The sequence below is a fragment of the Denticeps clupeoides genome, unplaced genomic scaffold, assembly GCF_900700375.1.
Source record: "Denticeps clupeoides unplaced genomic scaffold, fDenClu1.1, whole genome shotgun sequence".
NCBI lineage: Eukaryota > Metazoa > Chordata > Actinopteri > Clupeiformes > Denticipitidae > Denticeps > Denticeps clupeoides.
This window is the reverse complement of record NW_021630069.1, coordinates 164,592-181,475: the sequence shown is the minus strand read 5'-3', so window position 1 is coordinate 181,475 and position 16,884 is coordinate 164,592. Positions and strand designations below refer to the sequence as shown.

Sequence of the window (16,884 nt, the reverse complement as noted above, 5' to 3'; positions counted from 1 at the left end):
CTACATTTTTGGGGAAATAAATATTAAACTGGTGTTTCTTCTCATACATTATTAGTAATATCAAAGGAAACTTTTACATATTTCATTATGTCGCATTGAATGCATCTATGAGAGTGAATGTGTCAACCGAGCCACCATCTTTGGACGGGGTAGCGCTCCTTTTACATGAAAGAACGTCTAACAGGGCCAAGGTGGAAAAGAGAATTAAAGAACCATAAAACGACAAATTGAGAAGCAATTTATTATTATCTTGGTTTGTCAGACATGTATTTACGACGAGCTGTGAATAATAGCATAACTTTTTGTTCAAAATGTATTCTGCATACAGCAAATATTTAAACTACACTCCTACTACATCCAGAACAATGCAAATACAAAGACATGGAAAAAAAAGGCCAGCAATGCTCACTGAAAGATCCTGGCAATCTTCATGATAAGGTGTGGAGTGTTAACACTCATACTCTTTTATATTTACCCTTATATCCAGAGTAACAAACATTTGTAACAATTTGTAGAAAACTAAATACAATGAGCTGTTAAAAAAAAAAAAAAAAATTTCAGACAAGCCTGAGCAAAATTGACCAAAACATCAGCCAGAAAGCATAGGAGCTGAGAAGTGGTCTGTAGTCACCACCTCCTTTGTTATGCAAGGTCAGCAGATTATATTAGTCACAGAGACAGACTTGGCTGTACTATCCAAACCATGGGCCCTCATGGAGTCTGTTTCTGACCATTTCAGCACACACATTTGTGGTCTGCTGGAGGTAATTTTGCAGGGTTTTGGCAGTGCTCCTCCTGTTCCTCCTTGACCAAAGGTGGATGTAGTGGTCTTGCTGCCGGGTTGTTGCCCTCTTACGGCCTCCTCCACGTCTACCTGTCTTCAGGTAGTGCCCGGACACTATGCTGACAAACAAAGCAAACCTTCTTGCCACAGCTCGCATTGATGTGGCATCCTGGATGAGCTGCTCTGCCTGAGACACTTGTGTGGGTTGTAGACTCAGTCTCATGCTACCACTGGAGTGAAAGCACCACCAGCACCCAAAATTGAGCAAAGCATAGGAACTGAGAAGTGGTCTGTAGTCACCACCTCCAGAACCACGCCTTTATTAGGGATGTCTTGATAATTGTTGTCCACCTGTTGTCTATTCCATTTGTACAACAGCATGTGAAATTGATTGTTGATCAGTGTTGCTTCCTAAGCAGACAGTTTGATTTTACAGAAGCATGCTTGACTTGGAGTTACATCGTGTTGTGATCCCTTTATTTTTTTGAGCAGTGTGTATACACACGCACACACACATAGTGTTTGTTTACTTCAAGATACACAAAATATAGCCAATTGTTTTTGTTTATGGTGATGGATAGATGCATTTTGGGTCAAAATAATTCTATTTTATTACTAATATGCATTTTATGGTTGACATTTTATGTATTGTTACTTTATTTATGAACACTGATTGTTTAGTACAGTTCTAGCTATTAATTTCCCACATGAAATGTAATTTTCCAAAAAAATGTAAATGCATTGAGGGTTCCACAATCAGTCAGCCAAACAGCCAACTTACACCAGTACAGCAAAAAGTATCCAATCCAACTTTAAAAAGAAGCTTCACAGTTTTCAGAGAGGAGAGGAGGGTTCTGACTCTAAACTGTTCACTTAGACACTTCATCCAACTTGGGTTCTAAAAAAAATTAAAACTTGAATGAATTCTCCACATAAAACAAAATATAACAACGTACAATACATGTGACCCTGACAGAGCTCTTTCACCCACCTGGGAATTTAAACTCTGGGAAAGCTGAGAGGTCACCGCCACCATAGAGACGCTGCAGTTTGGTGAGTTCTTCAGCCAAAGCTTTCTGATATTCTGGACCTGAATCTACCAGCCCCCCAGCCACCCTGGAAGAGAGAGGTTCAAGTCATTCAGAAATACACTGTAGAACACTAAGAACCAGACAAATGTGATCATGCATAATTTTATACAGCCGTGGTACTATTAAATAATCGATATTTACCTGTATGTAGAGAAACTACCAAAATTCTGACAACATGTTTAGAGGATCTCGCTTACTTTGTGGAGTACAAGCGGATGGAATCCAGGAACAGCTTCTGAATGGGGTCCAAATGAACTGTTAACAAACAGAAATCAAAAAGCTGAGCACAGAACACACAACACCCCAATGTGGATGAGGAAACAAATCAGATGTCTGAAATCACCCTTACATAAGGACACTTCCACTGCACCCAACTGCAGGGTAATACAAGCAGACCCTGAGCGCTTCTGTTTAAGTCCAGCTGTTACTGGTGTAACAGGTGAATCTTTGAATACAAAGTCTGTAAAGGATGTCATGGGTGGTACATCCCTCGCAGACCAGGAACATATTTCTGAGAAGCATTTCAAGGAATCTCAGTTCTATGAAATGCTGCTGTGGAACAATGAACTGAGGCAGAGTAATTTCAGACAGTGATGGCATGAAGAAAGGAGAAGCACTCTAACAGACACATAAAGGTTACAGACACCATGCTACTCCTGTGGAAGAGTGAAAAACATCAGGAAAATATCAGAAAAGAGGAAACAAAACTGAAGTCAAACACCATTCTATGTCTCCATGTTACACAGGGCACTTTTATTTATCAAAGCTATCATTATTAAGTGGCATATAAATCATTCCTTAAATAACTAATTATAATGAAACATGAAAAAACAAGACCTCAAAAATGCAACCAAGAGCATGAAGAGTGAATAGACCAGCCTGAGACAGGAGGTGCAGGACAGTGCCAGTGTTGGAAGAGGCTGTGTTAATGCAGGGTTAGGCTGAATGCAGTGATGGCTGACACACAAACAGATGCGTGAATAGAGAGAGGTTTGTAGCCAGTTTACAGATGAAAACCTGGCAATGGGGTTTGATGACAGATGTGCAATTGCAAGCAATGAAACAACGTAAACCCAGTTGCTAAAGAATTAAGAGCCAATCAGATTCATCCAAGTCACATTGCTAACAAGAATGCAAATATAAATGTTAACATATTGTATTAAATCAGGTTAGAATTGGAATTAAACACCGGCCACAAGTCATTTAGATAAATAAATAAACTGTAATTACAAATTCACTGCTGACATTAATAGCAGCTTGAATGCATAGCTCTAGAATGCAACGTATTGGCATCAATTTCTGGGAAAAATTCTGGTGAACGTTAAAAAGAGACAAAAATGCTATTTATCGCTGTTTAATGCAGCAAATTAGTGGATGGTATTCAGAGGGCGTTCATTCCAATCGTCCATGTGGACAAGGCCAATCTAACACCTGTACAATACTAATTGTGTTCCTACAGCATTAAATATGAAAGCATATTTTTTGCATAACACCTTTCACAAATGAAATGATCACTGACATGGCCATGTGACAGCAGGAAAGTGATTGGCTTTGTGTTTATGGACCATGTAAACTCAAAATTGTTAGTCAACTACCTAGAAAAGCAATGCTGTATCAGACATATCAGGATATGTCAAACTATCCTCACAAATCCCTCGCTTATCGGTGAATACACTCTCACAGACACAAACAGCAGGGTAGGAAGAGAACCGGATCAGTGTGGGTCAAGACGAGGGGTAGGAAAGGAAGTGTGATGTGTACCCTCAGGAGCTTCCTCCTCCAGGTCCTTTACTAGGGCAGCTTCAGCATCCAGGGCAGTCTTAGCTTCAGCAAAAGCAGGAGCTTCAGCATTCAGGGCCGTCTCAGCTTCAGCAAAAGCAGGAGCTTCAGCATCCAGGGCAGTCTCAACTTTAGCAACAGTAGGAGCTTCAGAAGCTGGGGCCATTTCAGCTTCAGCAACAATAGGAGCTTTAGCAACTAGGGCCATCTCAGCTTCAGCAACAGCAGGAGGTTCAGCATCCAGGGCCATCTCAGCTTCAGCAACAGCAGGAGCTTCAGCAACTGGGGCCGTTTCAGCTTCAGCAACAATAGGAGCTTCTGCAACTGGGGCCGTTTCAGCTTCAGCAACAATAGGAGCTTCTGCAACTGGGGCCGTTTCAGCTTCAACAACAATAGGAGCTTCTGCAACTGGGGCCGTTTCAGCTTCAACAACAATAGGAGCTTCTGCAACTGGGGCCGTTTCAGCTTCAACAACAATAGGAGCTTCTGCAACTGGGGCCGTTTCAGCTTCAACAACAATAGGAGCTTCTGCAACTGGGGCCGTTTCAACTTCAACAACAGGAGCTTCTGCAACTGGGGCCGTTTCAACTTCAACAACAGGAGCTTCTGCAACTGGGGCCGTTTCAGCTTCAACAACAGGAGCTTCTGCAACTGGGGCCGTTTCAGCTTCAACAACAGGAGCTTCTGCAACTGGGGCTGTTTCAACTTCAACAACAGGAGCTTCTGCAACTGGGGCCGTTTCAACTTCAACAACAGGAGCTTCTGCAACTGGGGCCATTTCAGCTTCAACAACAGGAGCTTCTGCAACTGGGGCCGTTTCAGCTTCAACAACAGGAGCTTCTGCAACTGGGGCCATTTCAGCTTCAACAACAGGAGCTTCTGCAACTGGGGCCGTTTCAGCTTCAACAACAGGAGCTTCTGCAACTGGGGCCATTTCAGCTTCAACAACAGGAGCTTCTGCAACTGGGGCCTTTTCAGCTTCAACAACAAGAGCTTCTGCCACTGGGGCCATTTCAACATCAACAACAATAGGAGCTTCAGTAACTGGGGTCATTTCAGCTTTGGAAATAACAGGAGCTTCAGTAACTGAGGTTGTTTCAGCTTCAACAACAAGAGCTTCAATTCCTGGGGCTGTTTCAGAAGTAGGTTTAGCAACTGGAGACATTTCAGTTCCAGCAACAGGTTCAGAAACTGGGACAGTTTCAACTTCAGAAACAGCAGCTTTAGCAACAGGAACTTTTGCAGTTTCGGCAACCGGTACCTTTTCAGCAACAAAAGCTGCTTCAGAAACTGAAGCCACAACATTAAAATCATCAACTGTGGTTACTTCTTGGTGTATTTCAGAGATGCCTTGAAAAGTAGGAACACCTTCAACTATGTTATCACCAGTTGGAGCAAGAACTACTGAAGCCTCATCTTTTAAAGGGTCTATGAGATGGGCAATGGCTTCACCTGCAGCAGGGGCATCAACAGGTGCATGTTGAATGGTAGTAGCCGTAATTTCAGCTGGCGTGTCAATGATAGATCCAAGACTTGTAGGTGGTAATGGTTCTGGCTTTTTAACAGCCATCTTCAACACAGCAGTTACAGCCTCCTTTTTAGGGAAGTCATCATATTTCTTGTGCTGCACAAGTTTCTCTATATCAAAGTATGTTTTTGTTGTGGGCTTTTCTAGGATGGAAGGAAGATAAAAGGCTGAAATATTACCAAAAAAATACCAATACCAGTGGAGGAAAAATCACAAAGGCACATAAACACAGTCATATCCCTGAAACCTTAATGGTTTAAAATATATTAGTATTTATTCATAGTATATAAGAAAATGGTATGGTTTTAGCTTTTGTTTATGTTTTGATGCTCACATATTTGTAAAACAGATTTTTGCAAACTTATCGCAAAGCCATGATGAATGCTGACTAAGCAGTAGGGGTGTTGAAATGAATCATATCATCGCTGAATCATGATGAAGATAGGGACGTGCACTGATGCAGCATAGAACATAATCGATTATATCATAATGTTGTTGCTTGGTGATTTTCTGGCAGTGGCATAAATATTTGTTAAAAAGTAGTGACTGTGGCTGCCTCATGGGAGTACAGCGCCTTATTCTCACACTGCGGTCAAAGTTGAAATTTATTGATCTTTGATTGCTGTGCGTTGTGATGTATTTTTGCGCAACCAATAGAATCAAAGTGGGCTAGTGATATTACTGTCACTGAAACACACACACACAAACCTGGAATGGAGGAAAAGCTGATCTTAACAGCCTCTGAGTATCCAGAGATCTACAACATGACATTATCACCTTACCCTGAGTTCAGAAAACCATGCGAGCCGTGTTTGGTCTGAAAGCGGCTTTAGATTTTCTCCAATGAGAAGAAAAACGGTCTTGTGTTCAGGCCGCGCTCATCTTATTCTACGGACATCTACAAACCATGCATTTTTCTGACAATTGTGGCTTCAGGTTGTAATGGGTCATGTAGTGTAGGAAACTCTGGTGAAGCATGCAGAGAAGGGCACCTCAGTTCCGCCACGCCCCGGTAAATACCGGAAACTGCTCATACGTGATAGGACATTACACATACCAAATTTTCCTGCTTTTATGTAATATAAAACGAAATAATAAAAGGGAACACAGGAGCCTGGATCAGCCTGCTCTGTAACTCTGCATCAGTACCGGGGAAGGCAACTAACTCCGCCCACAGCATAGTGCCAGATTGATCTAAAGGAGTAATACTGGTGTGTGTGTGTGTGTGTGTGTGTATATATGTTCAGAACTGACAAGTGTCAGACATATCTTTTTAGCCAAGCATTACATAAAATTCTAGGATGATCGTCTCATCTAGGCTGTCCTAGACTGACCACTGCACTCAACATTGCACACTCTACCCTGACTCACTCCTTTCATCCATTTTTTCCTGTTATGGGAAAAGCCCACTGAAATGTTAGATTGGTATTAATATTAGAATGGTATTTTATAGTACATAGTGAGTGGTCATTAGTGGTGCATACTTTGTTCAGTAGACTTTGTTCGTCAATCATGAGAATATGACATGAGGCCTAAATAGTCTATCCAACTGAACAGTGGAACTAGAACTTCTGGAATTGAATCAAAGGTTGAGCTGTGTGTCCAGTAACATTTTCTGGACCGAGGTTGCTTCACTGAGCAGGGTACAGTTATCAATTCAACTTGGGATTTTTGAATTATATCAAAGAGGGTTTGAGGATTGAGGATCAGAATGCACTGTATGTGATGGCAAAAGTACCAAAGGTACTTCTGTGGTACCTTTGGCACCTTTGCAATCACATAAAGTGCATTCGGAAAGCATTCACAGCGCATTACCTTTTCCACATTTTGTCATGTATTTAAAAATTGCCTTATTTAAAAATTATGTTTTCCCTCAGAATTCTACACACAACACTCCATAATGAGAATTTGGGGGAAAAAAAGTTGAGTTTTTTGCAAAAAAAAAAAAAAAAAGATCTCATACAGTGGGTAATTCAGATTTCAAATTCTGAAATGCTTTAGTGACTGCTATAGACCACAGAATTACAAATATTGCAATACAATGAACCAATATGCAAATATTGCAAACATAACCAAATATTACACTTTTATGTTTAAAAGTTAAAATGAGTAAAGAAAAAAAAAAAAAGAAAAAAATTGTGTAAGAGAAAAAGATTTGTGGAAGGATTCTGGTGGGATTGAGTCCAGAAGTGATTGAAAGTGAAAGTGCTGGAGTGTATTAGAGTTCTGTCCTATGAAGTGTTGTGATTGTTGACAGCTCGTATGGCCTGCAGGAAGAAGCTCCTCCTCATTCTCTCTGTATTGAACTTCAGGGAGTGGAAGAGCTTCCCTGATTGCAGCAGAGAGAACAGTCCATTGTTGGGGTGGCTGAGGTCCTTCACTATCTTTCTGGCCCTGGTCCAGCACCGCTTGCTGTAGATTGATTGAAGGTCAGGGAGCTTGGTACAGGTGATGCGTTCAGCTGATCGAACCACCCTCTGTACGCCTGTCCTACATGGTGCTGTTCCCGAACCAGGTCGAAATGTTTCTCATCAGGATGCTCTTTACGCTGCTGTGCCTTTTTCACCACGGTGTTGATGTGACAGGACCATGACAGGTCCTGCGTGATGTGAACACCAAGGTATCGGAAGCTGTCCACTCTCTCCACTGGGCTCCTGTTGATGACAGGGGTATGGTAGTTCCTCTCCTGCTTGGTACTGAAGTCCACTATTAACTCCTTTGTCTTGCTGACATTCAGGTGGAGATTGTTCCAATTCTCCAGATTTCCAAACTCCTCCAGGTAGGCCGTCTAGTCAGAGATCAGGCCCATCACGATGGTGTCGTCAGCAAACTTGATGGTGGTGGAGTTTGTAGTGGCTGTACAGTCCTAGGTGTACAGAGAGTACAGCAGGGGGTTCAAAACAGCCCTGGGGGCTCCAGTGCTGAGAGACATGTCCGCACATCCTTACTGCCTGTGGTCTCCAAGTTAGGAAGTTGATGATCCCCTGACACACAGATGAGCTGAGTCCAAGCTGCACCAGTTTGGTGGTGAGTGTGGAAGGGATTACTGTGTTAAATGCTGAACTGTAGTCTATGAAAAGCATTTTAACATAATTTCCCTTCCGAGTGTCCAGGTGGGTGAGTGCTGTGTGAATGAGATGGGAGATGGCGTCATCTGTCCGTAACCTTTTTTTAAAAATGAAAACGTCTAATTTCTGGTGATAAAACACTGAAAAACTGACATTTACTTATTTACTGTTGATTTGTTTTACAGCAGAACAATAATGTAAAGAATTGAAATGACTGCAGTGAAATTAGGCATTTTGTTTTGAAAAGTCGCCTATGGGAAGAAGCAAAACCTCCAGTAAACTTTTATCATGTTGACATTAAGGGGTTCTGAGGGAAAAAAAAATGTAATCCATTTTAGAATAAGGCTGTAACATAAAATACGGAAAAAGTGATATGCTGTGAATACTTTCCAGATGCACTGTATCACATCTCTAAGGATTTATTCATTGCCAATAAAACTAGAATACATTTGTTACTTGCCAGCTATAAAGTGGCACTTACTGTCAGACTTTGCTTCCTTTTAAAAAGGAACGGTTATCTTCATTCATGACACATAACCCAAAATGCTGCAACTTACTTTTGAAATTCTGAGGGAAGTTTTTCTCATCTCCAGATTTTGTGGACAGGGACACCACAGGATCTTGGGACAAAGCAGCCAGACCTTGAACCTGCACACACTGAAACATGAGGGACATTACAGCATTCACTCATTTCACACAAAAATGGTCTGTTGTAAATGGGTATTGGGCAGAAGTCAACGCCTGTTTTAAACAATTAATTTAATAAATATATTCCACATGCATTTTAATCATCGCCATTTTATCAGTGTTTTTTTTTATTCCACCCTTGAGGTTGCTTTCCTTAAATGATATTTATTTGTTATATTATGAGAACATGGACTGTAATCTGTCATTTTCTTCGAAGTTTACCAACTGACTAAACTGAGACTGGCTGCTTAGTCTCAATTCAGTCTGTTAACCAGTCCTGCTATGCCATGAGACTTGCTGCTCCAAGGCCAAAGACTGCAGTCTAGACCACTGCAGATACAACATACATAAAACTTCTAACAGGCTAACTCCTGTTCTTCTAAATAAATTAATTATTTATGTGGTGGGGTTATTACTTTTCACAGAGTTTAATCCAAACCTCAAACCTTATGTGCTATTTTATTTTTAATACATTTGCCAAAACCACAAGTAAACTTTTTTTATGTCAAAAGTGGAACAGTAATTCTGTTGTAATTCTTCTGTATTCCATGTTTTCTGTTATAAACATATTCATTCGCCTGTATTATTGTGAAGTGGGTGTGGAAAAAATAACCTGAAATATGACAAATGAAATTTAATTACTGTATAACAATATGCTTGGGCATTTACTCTTTGCATTTGTAAACCATTTACATGTAAATAATATGTGCATTTCATGCAAAAAACGATTTCACAATATTACACATTCTTCCTTTTGTAAAATAAACGTGCATCATGTTTGACCTCAACATAAGAACCGTACCAAATAAATAAACATCGAGGAAAAAAATGTCGTGTCCACTTGCACAATTAACTGGAAGGTAAGGTAATGGACCCCGTGATCACAAGGTTGCTGGTTCGAATCCTGAACTGCCAAGGTACCACTGAGGGGCCACTGAGCAAAGCAACGTCCCAATATACTGCTTCCCGGGTGCCTGTCATGGCTGCCCACTACCCACCAGTGGTGATGGTTAAAAGCAGGGCACACATTTTGTTGTGTGCACTGTCTGTGTATCACAATGATAAATCACTTCACTTTCACTTGACTGGCTTGTGTTAGTTTGCTTCTTTCCTCTGTTTCTGATAAGAATTATTGACTGTAAGTGGTCGTCACATATGTTCTTACAAAAGAGTTGTTCTTCAGATTCATAAAAAATAGTTAAATCAGTTAAATGTTTTTTTTCTTTTTAATTATTAGTAGTAGTAGTATAAAGTGTTGCGTATGCTATACATACGCTATTTGTTAACTCATGGGGCGTTATCAAGCGTGCCTTCAGACATATTTTGCCCGGCCAGCAAAATAAAGGGAGCGAAAAGAAATATTGTGTCGGACCATCGACAGAACAGCCGACGAAGTGACTTGCAAAATATGTAATGCGGTATTAAAAAAAAACAGTAATACAAGTACGATGCAATATCCCTTGCGAAGCAAACATCCACAAGCATTGTGCAATGAAGGACAATAAACATTCCCTTCAGTGTTATCAGGGAGAAGATGTGATGCTTTTGATGCAAATGTTTTTGTGCTTACAACACAACTCAGTTGCACAAAGTTTGTGGCCCTTACGACTGACTGCTGGACGGTACTTACAACAGAAAGCTATATAACAATAACTGGCCACTACATAGATGAGAACTGGAGAACATAGGTGGAGACCTGGGGTCTAAATGGGAAAGTGTCTGCATGTGTTCATCGTGGCTGCAAACTCTCCAGGATGGGTGAACTGTGACTCGGTTCCCTGTTTTGCTCATACACTGCAGCTCGCTGTAAATGTGGTTGTGCAACATGTTATTATTGCAGCTGGACAGCTTGTCAGCCACTTCAACCACAGCACACCTGCTTGAAAGGCACGGGAAGTTAAACAAGAACAAATAAAGCTTCTGAAACACCAGCTCGTTCAATCATGTAAAACACAATCGAAATCGTTGTGTAACATGTTGGGGACATTTACATTTACGGCGTTTGGCAGATGCCCTTATCCAGAGCGACTTACAACGTGCTTTCAAGTTACCATCGATGAAGAGATCAATTCTGGTTCACTAGGACCCCAACTATGAATACATCTATTTTATTCACTCTGTTATAGATTCTGTACACAAGTTCGACAATAAGAAAAAAGTTAACAGTTAATCTAAATATTCTTTAAAGAGGAAGGTGTTGAGCTGTCGTTTGAAGGTGCTCAGTGACTGAGCTGTTCTGACCTCGAGGGGAAGTTCATTCCACCACCGAGGGGCTAAGATGGAGAAGAGTCTAGATGAATGTTTTTCTTTTATCTTTAGCAATGGAGGGACCAGGCGAGCAGTACTGGAGGCTCGGAGTATACGAGGTACAGTGCGAGGTGTAATAAGGGCTGTGAGGTAGAATGGTGCTACTCCATTTTTGGCTTTGTAGGCCAGCATCAGTATTTTGAACCTGATGCGTGCAGCTACTGGGAGCCAGAGGAGGGAACGTAGCAGAGGGGCGGTGTGGGAGAATTTGGGAAGGTTGTTACAGCTGTTCTGTCTGACAGAATGTTAACAAAGCTGCAAAATGCCAGAACTCTTGAGATGTGAGATGAATACTGTCAGATATTTATTTATTTTTTATTGATTAACTAATTATGAGGATATTGCTTGCCATAGGTTGACTCAGATGAGTTGATGGCCCAACCAGCACTGACTGCCTCTATCCTGGACCCTCTCCATAAACATCTCTTTTTTTTTTTTTTTTTGCACAAGCGGAGGAAGAAGCCGCTAAATCGAAACGTACTGATATGTGCTCTGCTTTGGAAATGGCCATTACAGAAGTTTATGAGAAAGTGGTGTCTGCTGCCCAGGCTGAAGATATAAAACCCAGCCAGAGCAATGCCATGATGTTGCTCCTGGTAGATGACTACACCACTCCTCAACAAGTCACTGATTAAGGAGCAGATGTTTATAAGAGACATTTCTCATTTATATGACAATCCGCCCTCTTCGAATATTAATCCTCTTAACTGGTGAAAAGCAAATGAACGCCGCTTCCCGAGACCGGCCATTCTAGTGTGGCATTATCTCTGCATTCCTGGGATATCTGTGCCATCTGAGAGGGTATTTTTGGCTCTCAATAGGTTGCGTTTAAGACTATCTGCACAGCACGTCGACATGTTACTTTTATAAAAATAAAAACTAGACAATTTATGGTTTGAGGCAGGCCTGCTATTTTATTTTTACGAAAAAACTTGAAAAAAGTTTTGTCTGAAATAAAATGTCCAAAATGTCCAAAAGGGATTTCAGCGGGTTTTTGTTTTGTAATATTAATTTGTTATTTAAGTAAAATATATGTATATACTTTTATTATAATATTATTTATTTTATTATAATATTATATTAATATTTTTTAAATTTATATTAATTTGTTTTTCTCTGTTGTCGAAAATGCTGCAGGTGCGTGAAAATTTGACCAGTTAACGATTAATGTTCGGATAACATTATTACTATTATAACATTGTTATTATAATAACATTAGTGGGAAAATGAATCGAAATACAGGGAGTGCAGAATTATTAGGCAAATTAGTATTTTGTCCACATCATCCTCTTCATGCATGTTGTCTTACTCCAAGCTGTATAGGCTCGAAAGCCTACTACCAATTAAGCATATTAGGTGATGTGCATCTCTGTAATGACAAGGGGTGTGGTCTAATGATATCAACACCCTATATCAGGTGTGCATAATTATTGGGCAACTTCCTTTCCTTTGGCAAAATGGGTCAAAAGAAGGACTTGACAGGCTCAGAAAAGTCAAAAGTAGTGAGATATCTTGCAGAGGGATGCAGCACTCTTAAAATTGCAAAGCTTCTGAAGCGTGATTATCGAACAATCAAGCGTTTCATTCAAAATAGTCAACAGGGTCGCAAGAAGCGTGTGGAAAAACCAAGGCGCAAAATAACTGCCCATGAACTGAGAAAAGTCAAGCATGCAGCTGCCAAGATGCCACTTGCCACCAGTTTGGTCATATTTCAAAGCTGCAACATCACTGGAGTACCCAAAAGCACAAGGTGTGCAATACTCAGAGACATGGCCAAGGTAAGAAAGGCTGAAAGACGACCACCACTGAACAAGACACACAAGCTGAAACGTCAAGACTGGGCCAAGAAATCTCAAGACTGATTTTTCTAAAGTTTTATGGACTGATGAAATGAGAGAGGGTCTTGATGGGCCAGATGGATGGGCCCGTGGCTGGATTGGTAAAGGGCAGAGAGCTCCAGTCCGACTCAGACGCCAGCAAGGTGGAGGTGGAGTACTGGTTTGGGCTGGTATCATCAAAGATGAGCTTGTGGGGTCTTTTCGGGTTGAGGATGGAGTCAAGCTCAACTCCCAGTCCTACTGCCAGTTTCTGGAAGACACCTTCTTCAAGCAGTGGTACAGAAAGAAGTCTGCATCCTTCAAGAAAAATTATTTTCATGCAGGACAATGCTCCATCACACACGTCCAAGTACTCCACAGCGTGGCTGGCAAGAAAGGGTATAAAAGAAGAAAAACTAATGACATGGCCTCCTTGTTCACCTGATCTGAACCCCATTGAGAACCTGTGGTCCATCATCAAATGTGAGATTTACAAGGAGGGAAAACAGTACACCTCTCTGAACAGTGTCTGGGAGGCTGTGGTTGCTGCTGCACGCAATGTTGATGGTGAACAGATCAAAACACTGACAGAATCCATGGATGGCAGGCTTTTGAGTGTCCTTGCAAAGGCTATATTGGTCACTGATTTGTTTTTGTTTTGTTTTTGAATGTCAGAAATGTATATTTGTGAATGTGGAGATGTTATATTGGTTTCACTGGTAAAAATAAATGGGTATATATTTGTTTTTTGTTAAGTTGCCTAATAATTATGCACAGTAATAGTCACCTGCACACACAGATATCCCCCTAAAATAGCTAAAAATAAAAACAAACTAAAAGCTACTTCCTAAAACATTCAGCTTTGATATTAATGAGTTTTTTTTTTTTTTTTTATGAGTTTAATGAGTTTTTTTCATTGAGAACATGGTTGTTCAAAAAATAATTCTGCACTCCCTAGTTAAGCATCCCTAGTTCCGCTCTAAAGTTGGCACCAAGAGTCAAATACTGTATGTTTTGTACAAATTGCGTATGTGCGTGCATGCACGGAGCTGATCGGGATACAGAACTGTCAGCCTCTTTATCATCGCTAACCATGTGTTTACAAAGTCCCACCTCAACTGGAAACATGTGTAGTGGGCTGCAGCGGCCAGAAATGTGAATTATGTACAATTCCGCGTTTTATAGCGGATTCCATGCTATTTGTTGGACTCCACGATTCCATCCGCATGACAGAAATCATAGGGCCCTAGTAATTTTATGTGAGTTCTTTATAACCTGAATCACGAAGAAATAAAGAAAAGGGGAAAAACATGTCCATTACATTGTTAAAGTCTTATTGAATAATGCCTGGAAGTTGTGTAGACCTGAAAAAAACATTCAGGAATGATAAACACATTTAAGTACATTTTCCATTTTACCCTGCTATTTCAGTTCACATGCATTTTCTTTGTCTCAATTTTTATCAATTATTTGAGCAATTTCACCCCTCAGAAATACGTCAAGCGAAGATAAATGACCCACATTTGAAATGCAATGAGAATTTTTGTATATTAACAAAATTTCAGATCCGAGGTGACGTCATCGCTTTTTATATAACGGACAAATAGAAAAACCGAAACTGAAAAAAAGTAAACTGATAATTTTGTAAAACTTGATAATACATCCCTTATTCAGCCCTTAACTGCAGCGGGAGCGCGCATGCCACGTTTACGTAACCGTGCTGTAAACATGGCCGTATTCGTGCACTCGCTGTTTTTTTAGATGAATGATTTTCTGTTCATGTATTGCTTTACTTCGGGCAAACAAGAAAGTATGTTAGCATTTCCTGACAAGTCTAAAAGAAACAACCGTTACCGTGAGGGATCGGAGTCGTGCGCCCTTGAGCAAGGAGGCCGCCATGTCTGCTGTCGTCGTGCTGAGGACAAAAATCTCAGACTGAGCCCCAGGATCTCAGGAATCGCGCTGATGAATGTAAAGTCAGTAGAAAGGTGAACGTTGCACAAGATGATGTTGAGAATACTAACAGGTTCCTGTAAAGTTGACTGTATGTGCGTAGTTATTGGTTTATGGGTTAACGTTGGCTTATTCTTAGCGAAACCTAACTAAGCTGTATAAATGAAAAGCAACCCCCTCCTGTCGCATTGAACTCCGTAAACCCGAAATCAGATTCCACTTGTGACTACCTGATTTAGACCGAGAAGGGTCTGGCTGCAGCCACTGTGGAGCGCCACAGTAAGTGGAAACACGTGACCTCCACAGTAGGCGGAAATACGTCACCTCCACAGTAGGCGGAAACACGTGACCTGCATAGATACAAACTACCCGAGTGGATCGTAAAGGTTGGTACAGAGTCGTTCATATACAAATGTGCTGTTAGTAATTTAGTAAACTGATCATGTTGACACTTTGTATGCGTTACAACATGGAAATATTTATAACGAAGGTATTTTTTTTCTTTTTTATCGTGCTCCATTGCAGGCAAACACACAGACATGTTTATTTCCTTGCCCTGGTCTCTAAACCACATTTTGGATTAGAATATGATTTATTGTTGGCATATTGTAGTCAGTTCCAAATGTATTTGTTTTTTGCTTTTTATTGAACAAATTCACTTCACTAATTTTCACTATATATAACATCAATTGTTACATTGTTCTATTTACTGCATATTGCACTTTATTCATGTCTCTCATTACACCTGCATCAAAATTGTTAGTTAGCCTTTGTTGAATTGTATGTCACAAATAAAATTATCCAAATCTTCATTTGGTTCCTTCATGTTATTCTCCTAAATCATTACCACAAAGCACAATGGTTTTAAACAGTAATTGTTGCCAGTGTAACATTGAAAATTCACTATTACATGCTAAGTGTAATGTGTTATTTCTGCTGAAGCCTGAACTGGCTTTTTTTCTTTTTCTTTATTGTTTTTACATCCAAAATGTATTTGATCTCATAACTTAATCTGTTGGCTAGTACATTTACTCTGCTCCCTCAATGTGGTCACTGAGGGAGCAGTCACTTTGAAAAACATAGCATAAAGTAGCATAAAAATAGTTCAAATGTTTTCTCTTTGTTTTAGATACACATATCAATCTGTAATTCTGCCTCAAAGCCAGAAATGCAGGAGGGCTTCGTTTAATTTGTCACCAAGTCTATTATCATATCGTTCCCGCAGGGCTACGCAGTGCGGAGCTGCGCAGAACCGGTATCATTGTTCTACACAGACTGTTTTCGCTGAAGCGCATTTCAAAGATTTAAGGAGGCGTGGTTTATTGGTGGAAAATGAAGTTACTGGTACGTGTAAAAGGCATAAAATGTCTGAAGTGTGGGACCATTTAAATGCTGCGCGGACAACGCGCTGTGTGGTATACACTGTAAAATTGACCTGGCTTACCATAAGCACCTACAGCACCTTAACCGAAAATATCCTCACGTAAACTGCACTTCTCTTAAGCGGAGTCGGAGCTTCTACAAGGTATCATATTTTTATGATTGCTAACTAACATTAGCACTGCTTAGAACGTACATTATTTGTAATTATTTGTGTTATGAGTCAATATTGATGAGGCATGATAAGGCATGAGATCTCACTCATGTAATTCATCCCTTCCCATCTCTCCCTCCTGCTCGCCAAACACACACACACACACACACTGATAGGTTACATCTCAAAACACGCCTTCCCCATACATAAGGTAATAATAATAAATGCAACAGATGGACAAATCTACATTCATTAGCATATAGATTTATAGCATTTGTTGTACATCACAGCAGCGCAGGCTTGCTCATGCATTGCACACACATGCACAAGACAAAT

General features: G+C 40.4%; 1 protein-coding gene and 1 long non-coding RNA gene across 4 annotated transcripts; one reads left to right on the top strand and one right to left on the bottom strand.

Moving 5' to 3' along the window:
• Positions 1-1,244: 1,244 nt before the first annotated feature.
• On the bottom strand, positions 1,245-15,336 carry LOC114782075 (fibrous sheath CABYR-binding protein). 3 transcript variants are annotated; one of them, XM_028968162.1, is made up of 7 exons: positions 15,245-15,336; positions 14,916-14,976; positions 8,808-8,907; positions 3,637-5,325; positions 2,073-2,130; positions 1,776-1,900; positions 1,245-1,682 (listed from the first exon to the last, which is right to left on the bottom strand). In XM_028968162.1, the coding sequence occupies exons 2-7, from the start codon at positions 14,958-14,960 to the stop codon at positions 1,654-1,656; spliced, it is 2,046 nt and encodes a 681-aa protein (XP_028823995.1). In that variant the 5' UTR covers positions 14,961-14,976; positions 15,245-15,336; the 3' UTR covers positions 1,245-1,653. The 3 variants fall into 3 exon arrangements, with proteins under 3 accessions (XP_028823995.1, XP_028823996.1, XP_028823997.1); XM_028968163.1 differs by having other exon boundaries at positions 14,916-15,023; positions 15,245-15,334; XM_028968164.1 differs by having other exon boundaries at positions 15,086-15,327.
• On the top strand, positions 14,751-15,826 carry LOC114782076 (uncharacterized). Its single transcript, XR_003747852.1, has 2 exons — positions 14,751-15,400; positions 15,540-15,826. It is a non-coding gene; the product is annotated as an uncharacterized LOC114782076 (long non-coding RNA).
• Positions 15,827-16,884: the final 1,058 nt, after the last annotated feature.